This window comes from Mandrillus leucophaeus, unplaced genomic scaffold (assembly GCF_000951045.1).
Source record: "Mandrillus leucophaeus isolate KB7577 unplaced genomic scaffold, Mleu.le_1.0 Scaffold256, whole genome shotgun sequence".
Taxonomy (NCBI): domain Eukaryota; kingdom Metazoa; phylum Chordata; class Mammalia; order Primates; family Cercopithecidae; genus Mandrillus; species Mandrillus leucophaeus.
The window spans coordinates 684,147-695,352 of NW_012102654.1; the positions used below are offsets into that span (position 1 = coordinate 684,147).

Consider the following 11,206-nt stretch of genomic DNA (forward strand, 5'->3'; position numbering starts at 1 on the left):
ATATAGTCTCATTAAGATTAGAAAAAGAAATTCACTCAAGTCATGATGCATGATTGGGTCAATAAAAATACTCTATTGAGGCCGGGCACAGTGACTTTGGGAGGCCGAGGCGAGGCTGGTGGATCATGAGGTCAGCAGTTCGAGACCAGCCTGGTCAATATAGTGAAACACCGTCTCTACCAAAAATAGAAAAAAAAATAAAAATTAGCTGGCTGTGGTGGTGTGCGCCTGTAATCCCGGTTTCTCGGGAGGCTGATGCAGGAGAGTCGCTTGAACCTGGGAGTCAGAGGCTACAGTGACCCGAGATTGTGCCACTGTACTCCACCCTGGGTGACAGAGTGAGACTCCGTCTAAAAAAAAGGTTTTAATCCCTTTGGAATTTATACTCATAAAAACAGTGGAGTACAATTCAGAATTAATACTTTTGCTTAGGTCCGTGAATGGGTTTTAGGTTTGAGAAATGTAGAATTATATTTGCCCTTTTTTCTAAGTGGAAATTCCTTAATAAAATGTTATCTAGACATTGTGGATATCAAGCCTGCCAATATGGAAGAGCTGACAGAGGTGATTACAGCAGCAGAATTTCATCCAAACAGCTGTAACACATTTGTATACAGCAGCAGTAAAGGAACTATTCGGCTATGTGACATGAGGGCATCTGCCCTCTGTGATAGACATTCTAAATGTAAGTTTATTGTGTCTTTCCTTAAAATGATTACATATTCTGTTTGTCTGAAATAAGCCTCAGATATGATAAATACAATTACAGAGGTTTACAAGTCTTAAACCTGTGTGTCCAGAGCCACTTGTACCCTTGGTAATCTGCCTACCTCCTCATGAGGCCTTCCAGGTTATTCCCTGGAAGCACGTATAGTCAAGCTCTCTTGGGGGGCATGTCTGTTGATAATATAGACAAGGAATATATTTCTCGTGGAATGCTGCTGTTCTTTGGTAACTTGTGGTTGGGCTCTCTAACCTTGTGTTCAAGTAGAGCTGCTCCTTTCTTTCCCATCCTCCCTTCCTATTTTGAGCTTCCTAGGAAGATTTCTTCTGAGAAGAGGTTTCCTTGGCTTAAAAAAACAAAAACAACTTTGGTTTAAAAACTTCAGGATACAGTATTCTTGTCTTGTTGAATATTAACTAATGAAAATTGATACATGCCTGTTAGCAAAATAATTTTACCTGGCTACTAGAAAATAAAATCCTGGTATGAATTTGGGATGGGCAAGGATGGTGTGTTTCTCATGGTGAATATAGGCAGTGAGTGAGGCATATTGCAGGAATATACCAATAAACCTGGTGCACTGAAGTCAGAAGTCCCAGGTGAGTCTGGTTCTAAATTAGTCATGACTGGAAGTATACTGAATACTTGTACATCTTCAACTTCAATATTCAATTATCCTAAGAAGCTTTCAGGAGAAAACTAGCCAGACAGATGTTTTTCAGTTCTTTATTAGCCTGGTATTTTACCTCACTTGTAGGGAGTTTGTGAATGGTTGTTTAGGAAATGCTTTGTCCAAGCCAGAATATTGTACACCTTGCCCTTTTTGTGTTGTTTTGTTTTGTTTTTAGTGTTTGAAGAACCTGAAGATCCCAGTAACAGGTCATTTTTTTCCGAAATCATCTCCTCTATTTCGGATGTAAAATTCAGCCATAGTGGTCGATACATGATGACTAGAGACTATTTGTCAGTCAAAATTTGGGACTTAAATATGGAAAACAGGCCTGTGGAAACATACCAGGTATTTGCAGTTTTTTCTTTCAATGAGCATATACCCTGTTTACTTTGAAGTGTTTATAGAGAAGGATTTTGTTACTAGGTTTTAATCCCTGTATGGTGTTGGTTCACCATTAGGCCTTTTCCCTCAGAGATCTATGAGTATGTTGCTTTTCCTTATGTTAAATGTATGTATACTTACATAGGTTGTGTCTTCTCTTGAGTTTGCAGTTAAAGTGTGATTTACCCATTTGGTTCAGTATTGACATTTTTTTTTTCCTGCCGCTATGTACATTTAAAGTGAGAAAGGAAGAGCACCCCTCATTAAGGTCTGGGCAGGAAGAGGATTGGGGAAAATGACCAGTCCTAGTAGAGGTGCATCTGCTCAGGTTGTGGGAGTAGTTCAACTAGAGATTAAACTTGGTGTGCCAAGTCAAATGGACTGGTGTTCTGCCTTTTGGCAGATAACTGTTGTCTTCAGCTAAAGGAGAAGGGCTTGAAAGCCTTAGCAGATGGCTTTAGGAGTTGCTTATCCGTTGTTGGGTATCAGTTCTTGATTCTCTTATCAGCCAGCCACTACTATTTATCTGTGTCCACTACATCCAACAAAAGAGAATGAAGTACACAGTCTGGAACAGGGTGAGGGCCAGCACAAACCTATACTAGGCCCTAGACCACATCTAGATGTGTATAAGAGACAGAACCTATACTAGGCCCTAGACTGCAGTGGTGAAATCACTTAGCTCTATTTTATACATACACTTTCTTTATGTTATATGTTCTCAATAGACTTGGAAGTATGTTTCTCAAACTTTTAAATCCTCTGACAAACATAAACCAAGATTGTTTTTGATATGTGAAATTTCAAAATAAATACTGCACTGAAACAAAAGCCAAAAAGACAAAATCCTGCTTTGCTTTTCAAAATACAGTTCACTATTGAGCAACACGGATTTGAACTGCATGGGTTCACTCGAACAGATTTTTTTGTTTTTTTCAACCAATGCACATTTGAAAATACAGTATTTGAGGGATGCAGACCCCTCAAATATATGGAGAGCCAAAACTTCATGTGTGGATTCCGCAGGGCTAACTGCAGATTTGGGCATCCCTGGGGTTCCTGGAACCAATCCCTCGTGTATACTGAAAAAAGACTTATGTTTGTGTAACTGCCAAGATTGATACATCTCCTAGTTACCCTCACCACCATTTCATTCCCATTGAGAAGAATTGATTTGAACCTTAGCTTCATACTGATGTATAGGGAGAAACCCTGTAACATGCATTCTAAAATGTTGCTAAATTATGATCTACCTAATTTTACCTGATTTGCTACTTTTCTACCTATAATCAATTTGAGTGATTAAAAGTAGTCACATTATAGGCAAACGTATCTTATATAGATAAAACTATTTTTATTGAATTTGTACCAGCGTCTTCCCAAGTTTTGTGTGATTGAAGGGTATTTTTTTCTTACTGATTTTTTTGTGTTACATGCTCAGTTTTGGTCCTGACGCCACATGAGTTGCTATTCCTCTGTATTACAGATTTTCACTTGATGTCACAGAGACATGGCCTGAATCATTCCTCTATATTTAAAGTTAAAATGGACACTGAAATAAGTTTAGATTGTTTCATATAGAATAGAGAATTTTAAGCATTTAGAAAGTACTCATTTCTCTCATTTCTCGTTAAGTAGCTCCTTAAAAAAAGAGGGTGAAATATAGACACTTCTTTTTTCCTTTGAGTTACAACAAATACTTGGGAACTTTTCTTTGTAATTAATATTAATGTTTAAATATGTCATATTTCTCAGGCTACTTTTTAAATATGAGATTTATTTCTAGTTTATCCTTTTTTGACATTAGTAAATACAGAATTGTATAATTCAAAAAACAGAGGCACAGCTTTGTTTGCTTTTGACATTGTATAAGTAATATATGATACTATCAAATTTTTAATAATATATGCCCAGGATAACCATATAATTTATCATCAAACCAAGGCATGGTTACACTATGCATACATGTGCATTTATAATTGGAAATAGAGGCTTCAGTCAAATTTATGCCCAGAAAATGGTATTTAAGAAAGAAATAGGCACAGTTTCAGTGTTGTTATCAGTAGTTAATGGACTGAAAGCCAAGAATAGTGATATTGAGATATTGCTGTAATGTTCTTTTATTAGTCTCTTAACTGTGCCATTTTCAAGTTTTTTTGGCCTGAATGTTTTCAGGCTTATAAAGGTTATGTGTGCCATACCCAGAATGGAGTTTTCCTTTGTCATACCAGTAGGAAAATGTGCCTCCCTGAAGGACTTGTGTGTTTTGTAAAAGGACAAAATGCCTTTATTGTTACTGAGAAGATTGAGATTAATAGGTTTAAAAGGTTTGTTTGTGTGTCTGTATATGCCCATTTTTTCTTTTTAAAAATACGGACTTGTTAAATCATTTTCCTAATTTCAGTGTAGTATATTTGTATTTTTTCCCCAGGTGCATGAATACCTCAGAAGTAAACTCTGTTCACTGTATGAAAATGACTGCATATTTGACAAATTTGAATGTTGTTGGAATGGATCTGACAGGTAATTGATTTTAAGTCAAACCTCTCAAATATGAATTTTATAAAGAAAAGAAACTTAATTATTTCATTCCAGGTCCTAACTTCATTTGTCTCTAGGGATTCCTTGAAATACATTTACTAATCTTAGATATAGCACGGCAGTACTGGCAGATAAAAATTAAGCATTGTATTTCACTAGTAAATATAAAAGTACACAAATTCTAGGTAATCTAAATTATTTAAACGTCTAGAATTTTTTTTCTTACATGAACCAGATCACATTTCTGACATGCTAACCATTAAAACAGTGAAGCTTCAGCTTGGTTGTGATTCTACCATTAAACTGTTTTAGAAACATTCAGGCGGCAGATAATTCATTTGAATTGTTAGAGACACCAGGTTTTCCAGATGCTACATTAACACCTCATAGAAGTGGTCTTCCATATGTATGTTATGTATGATGTTAACCATAATATATATGGTTAAATTTTTAGGAGTAGTTTTCCTTTGCTTTTTGTAATTTCCAGTTTTGCTGTAGTGTAATTCCTTTTTAGTATACATTTTTAGTAAAATGTTACCGTTATTTAAAGATAAAGTAAGTCTTTGAGTCTTTTAGTTGTCTATTTGCCACTATGTTCCAGTAGAACATAAAGTAGTAAAACATAATTTTTGGAATTAAACTGACATTTAAAGTAATTAGAGATGCTTTAACAACAGTTTTATCACAGAGCTTAATATGATTCCGATTTCATGGTGTTACGTGTTACAAAGGATAATAGAACTTACAGAATGTCTTCTTTCGTCTGGCTTTTAAAATTACCTGATTTTTGACATGATGAGAGGACTAGTAAACTATTACTACTAGTAAACTAGTAGAGCTCTATTGGTAGCAAACATTGCCTTTGAGTGCCACTACTAAACCTGAGGCATCAAGAAAGAAGGAAAGGGAAGAAGAAAGAAGGAAAAGGAAGAAGAAAAAAAAAATTAACAAATTTGAAGAGTAAAGAGATACTGAACTAGGGTGTGGCACACAGCTACAACTAGTTCTTCCTTGTATTGTTTAAGCAGATTATTAGCAGTTGTATGTTCTATTATCAGAAAGAAACTATTTGTTTTCCTTAATATTAAAAAATTTTTTTAAATTATTTCAAACTTGGAGAAAATTTGTTAGAATAACACAAAGAACTCTTGGCCAGCCTTGACCCAAGTTCCCCTGTTGCTGTTTGCTGTATCACGTGGTCTATCCTCTGTTTGTTTATAGCTATATTTGTCCACATAGGTACATGCGCACGTGCTCACACACACAACTTGTGTGCTACATGGGAATTTACCCCGTTTACTCTAGATGTGATGCCCATAACCCTAAATTCTTGAATGAGTATTTCCTGACAAAAACACTTCCCAACATAGTGCAGCATCCAAAGCAACATTCACAGCGATGCAGTACTGCCCTCTAATTCGCAGACCCACTAAAACTCACCAGTTACTGTAACTGTGTCTTCTATGGCACAGAACAAAGTCAGTCTGGTTCAGTATCCAACATTTAGTTGTCACCTCTTGTTAGGCTCCTTTATTCTGAAACAGTTCCTCAGTCTCTCCTTGTCTTTTGTGATCTTGGCATTTTGAAGAACACAGGCCAATTATTTTACAGAATGTTTCCTCGTTATTAGATTCAGGCTATACATTTTTGGCAGGAATACCACAGAAATGCTGACCTAATGATACCTTTTTAAAGTTTCAAATAGCCACAGACTAAATGTCCTAACCCATTAAAACACACAGATGATATGGGGATGTCAATCTAAATTACATGAGCCATTTTTAAAGAAATACAGTTTTATCATGTTCAGGGGCATTCATTACCTTGAGTTTGATTAAAGTTGTCGTCAAGTGTTCTTTGGGAATTGACGTTACTAAATAGATAATCATTTGTACTCAGTAGGTGACCTTTGTATGTAAGTATTACTTTGAACAATTCCCCAGTATCCTGTAATCCTTATTTACAATAATAATTTGAACCATGTGATAAGCAGTGGTAGCAGACCCTTTCCAAATTATTAAGAGCTTCAAACTTAGGAAGTTTTGTTTGTGAGGATACTTAATAACTGTCGAGCAGTAATGGCTGGCAAATAGAACTGACAGGGAAGTGTCTTGGGCAGCTTAAAAATTTTGCCACCCCTTTAAACTGATACTTCTACAAATATTTGCTTAAAATGTTTTTAGTGGTAAAAGTAAAATGATGTTCTGTTAATAAAATATTACAGCCTGGGCAATGTAGCAAGACCCTATCTCTACAAATTATTTAAAAATTATCTGGACATGGCAGCGTATGCCTGTAGTCACAGCTACTCAGGAGACTGAAGTGCAAGGACTGCTTAGCCCAGGAGGTCTAGGTTGTGGTTGCGGTGAGCTGTGATTGTGCCACCACATTCCAAACTGGGTGACAGAGTGAAACCCTGTCTCAAAAAAAAAATATATATATACACACACACACACACACACACACACACACATTATGTACCACTTCTCAGGAGCAGATTATAAGCCTTTATTAAATGTGATTATCTGAACCAGACAACACCCTGAGAAGATAATTGTTTATTTATTTATTTACTTATTTATTTATGAGACAGTGTCTCTCACCCAGGCTGGAGTGCAGTGGTGCGATCTTGGCTCACTACATCTCCGCCTCCCAGGTTCAAACGATTCTCCGGCCTCAGCCTCCTGAGTAGCTGGGACTACAGGCACGTGCCACCACGCCCGGCTAATTTTTGTATTTTTTTGTCGTCGTCGTTTTGTTTTGAGATGGAGTCTTACTCTGTCGCCCAGGCTGGACTGCAGTGGTGCGATCTCGGCTCACTGCAAGCTCTGCCTCCCGGGTTCACACCATTCTCCTGCCTCAGCCTCCCGAGTAGTTGGGACTACAGGCGCCTGCCACCACGCCCAGCTACTTTTTTTGTATTTTTAGTAGAGGCAGGGTTTCACTGTGTTAGCCAGGATGGTCTCAATCTCCTGATCTCGTGATCCGCCGGCCTCGGCCTCCCAAAGTGCTGGGATTACAGGCATGAGCCACCGTGCCTGACCCAAAAAATGTAAATCATAAGATAAAGCATTGGTTTCTTGTGAACAGCTACAGCTACTTCATGCGGGGTTCTTTCATTTTAGAACCTGTGAGTTCCACAGATAGTTGCTCCTTTGAGAAGCTGCCTGACCTGGTTGATCACATAACCTGTAGTTGCAAAACTATTCAACAAAGATAATTCTGCACTACTAAGAAGTTTTACTTGAGGATGCTGTCAACTTCGGTGATAGTTTTGGTAGCCATGAAAAGGAATAATAAGCAGAAAACTCAGTTAATTAGTACCATATTTTGGTTTATTCCGGTGATTGAGTTGATGTCAACAGCCCTGTCCCTTACTTTAAATCTGCTTGAAGTAGCTGTTTCCTATGGTTTAATCACTGAATCATTTTACTTAAAAACAATTTCTTGTTCTGCTTGTTTGACTGAGTGTACTGTCTATTTTCACAGCGTTGTCATGACTGGATCTTACAATAATTTCTTCAGAATGTTTGACAGAAACACAAAGCGAGACATAACCCTAGAAGCATCGCGGGAAAACAATAAGCCTCGCACGGTTCTGAAGCCTCGCAAAGTCTGTGCCAGTGGCAAGCGAAAGAAAGATGAAATAAGTGTTGACAGCCTAGACTTCAATAAGAAAATCCTTCACACAGCCTGGCACCCCAAGGAAAATATCATTGCCGTAGCTACTACAAACAATCTGTATATATTTCAAGACAAAGTGAATTAGGGTTGGCATTCCTAGCAGAAGAACCCACTTCCTGCTTAGTTGAGATAGTTGAATCTAGCATTCGTTCCTATAAAAGAGAGAGGTCCATTGTGGCGCCCCTTTCCAGTGTTTGACAGTGTGCCATTCGACAACACATTGTTATAGCTACATGGAGAAAGCTCTGTGGATTCATCACTGTGGTGTTCTCCATGTCTGCTAGCCATTTAGGTAAGGGTAGGGCACTTTTAATTTAAATGACTTCTTGCACCATCTTGCCTAATGGACTAGATTGGACTGTATCAACATTGATTTACTCCACTTTTTATGCCTTCCATTGTGATGACGTCAAACACAGTGAAAGCCTTCAGTCATGCTATGGGATTTAATTGTGTATCCTCATTACTGTATCATTTGTGGGGTACACCCCTTCCCCCTTTTTTTAAATTAAATACAGCTCATTCTTACTGTGGCTTGTAGCATTCCTCCTCTTCTGGCCTCCTGGACTCCTCCCCTTCATCTCTCTTACCCTTGCCCCCTCCACCCGGTCTTGGTGGTGGTATATTAAAAAAAGAAAGAATGAAAGCACACAAAATGAGTCAGTTTGGGGTCAGTGGTATAAAGGGGGTATATGTTGCGAACAAATGTTTTAATAACAGTTGGCTGTAATCACTCCTTGCCATGTCTGGCACTGAAAATAAGGAAAAAAAAAAACCTACTACTGAATAAAAGTGACAAAGAATGGAGAATCTGGTTTTCTTTTTCTTTTTAACCTACCTCTTGTAGCCAATATTTTGTGTCATACCTTTGGGCACAGTGAAACAAAATGGGTTTTCATTGTTTTATTGGTATTTTTGTTAATTATTTTTAACAAGTGTTCTTTTACATGCAGGAGGAGAGGTATTGGTTCTCTATGAACATATTTTGAATATATATTGGTTTTATTAAGGATTTCACAATCTATAAATGCTACTAGTTGGTTTTTTTCTATTTACCGTCATCATGAGGGTATTGGATACATTGTATCTCTATTTAACTCATTATCTGTTAATGAAATTGTTGTAAATGGGAACCAAATTTGTAGAACTTAATTTCTACTTTTTACAGTGCTTAATTTCATTTTTGCCTTACTAGTCAAAGACTTATACAACATTTTTAACAAGTTAGAACTTTTTTTGTCATTCAGTCATATAAAATAGCAGAAAACTAACATCAAGTGACGACAATGCACTAAATACTTTTTTTGTATTTTACTGCTATCAAATCAGAATGAAATATACTTTACCATAGATATTTTTCTTCTATTTTTGGTTTTCCAAAGCTATATTAAAGACAAATTTTTAAAGGTACAGCATTCAAAAAGTGCTTAATGAACTCCAACAGCTGCCTCAAAAATCTGTATATGAGTACATTTTCCCTAAGCAGTGATACATTATCCAAAGATGAAGAGTGCTCCTATTTTTAATAGGTAGAATGTACCTTTGTCAGTCTTGCAGAAGCTTTAATGGAGAAGAAATGGACTTTATTTTTGAAAGGTGAAATGAACAGGCATTTATATTATTAGAGAATGGTAGTTTTATTTTGGTTGAACGTAATGTAACAACCTTGAATTTCAGAGGACTCTGAGTGCTTCTATGTCCACTACCTATTGTTCTATTCAATAATGAAAAAGAATTCAACGAGCCGACCGTGATTCCCTCTATTACAAATATTATGTCTTGTAAGTTCGCATTTTTAGCACACAGGAGAAATTTTATGTAATAAAATTACTGTATCTCTTGGATTTAACAAATTTGTATTTGAACACATTCTATGTCTGATAATTCTTAATGGCACTTTTACTAATTTATTTGGGGATCTTGGGTACATTCTTAATTTGTGTTATTTATTCTTCACACTTGACTTGGAAGTGGGATATTCCCCCGTCACAAGTGTCCGACAGTGATAGACTTCCTGTGTTGTGACTGGACAGTTTTCCAGATCTTTTTTGGGAGATTTTCCTACAGTTTGGTTGTGTGTCTTGAGATAACACCACTAAACAGCTCTCAGATTCTTTTTTGATTGATCAGTAGCTATGATGATTCTCCTCCATGACACTAAGGATTAGTTTATATATTTAAGAGAAATAATTGCTAAAATTAAAATGCCTCTATCAAGGAATGCTATTATAAATTATTGTTAACATTCTCAAGTATTAATTTTTTAATCTCATTGGTGTAGCAAACTCTAAGCCCAGCCACTCATTTTACATGGCCATGGTTAATCTTTTTATTAATAAAAATTATACTTAGAATAAACTTAGTCTTGTCAAGTTGCTTGTATTTCCTATTCTCTTGCCACTAATACATGCACATACTCCATCTCTTAACCTTTTAGAAGAGATTGTGGTAGGAAAAGGACTTTCATTCTGTTAACCTCTTTCGATCTTTACTTAGTGGCTGGGCAAGAAGAAGAATTATTTTATAAACCTATCTAAATACATGTTTATGCAACCATTAACTGCTGGATGGTAAGCTTCTGTGCAGCCCTCTGTCTCTTGGGATTTAAGAAAAAAAAAAAAAATGCGTCCAGTCTGGCGCGGTGGCTCACGCCTGTAATCCCAACACTTTGGGAGGCCAAGGTGGGTGAATCACCTAAGGTCAGGAGTTCGAGACCAGCCTGGCCAACATGGTGAAACCCTGTCTCTACTAAAAATATAAAAAATCAGCCGGATGGTAGCACGTGTCTAATCCCAGCTACTCCGGAAGGTGAGGCAGGAGAATTGGCTTGAACCCGGGAGGCGGAGGTTACAGTGAGCCGGGATTGCGCGACTGCACTCCAGCCTGGGCGACACAAGAAGACACCGTCTCAAAAATACATCCATGCACTCTTCCTTTCAAAATGAAGAGAATTTTAAAGCCTTAAATGTGTTATTCTGGTTAGAGAAATGTCTACAGAAAGCCAGAGATAGGAAAGCAGCTTCTTTGATTCAGTGTGTGACTATTTTTTGAGTAAGGTGTTAAGAAATTGCACATAGGAAAGCTATGCAGTACTGATAAAGAATTTTTAGTGATACTTAAACCCTTCTAAGGGAATATTGCTTGAGCATCTTTACCACACATAAATTCAAATGTAGATAGTATTATGCACTTCCAGAAGAACA

General features: G+C 37.0%; 1 protein-coding gene and 1 long non-coding RNA gene across 3 annotated transcripts in view; one reads left to right on the forward strand and one right to left on the reverse strand.

Annotated features, from left to right (window-relative positions):
- Positions 1-9,852, forward strand: part of PPP2R2A (protein phosphatase 2, regulatory subunit B, alpha) — an 81,250-nt gene extending 71,398 nt beyond the window's left edge. For both annotated transcript variants that reach the window (XM_011983841.1, XM_011983840.1), the window contains exons 7-10: positions 521-685; positions 1,573-1,742; positions 4,210-4,301; positions 7,809-9,852. In XM_011983841.1, coding sequence (XP_011839231.1) covers positions 521-685; positions 1,573-1,742; positions 4,210-4,301; positions 7,809-8,088 — 707 coding nt within the window. In that variant the 3' untranslated portion in view covers positions 8,089-9,852. The remainder of the gene's footprint in view (positions 1-520; positions 686-1,572; positions 1,743-4,209; positions 4,302-7,808) is intronic.
- Positions 1,760-2,856, reverse strand: LOC105542333. The gene is made up of 2 exons (XR_001006451.1): positions 2,422-2,856; positions 1,760-2,374 (listed from the first exon to the last, which is right to left on the reverse strand). It is a non-coding gene; the product is annotated as an uncharacterized LOC105542333 (long non-coding RNA).
- Positions 9,853-11,206: the final 1,354 nt, after the last annotated feature.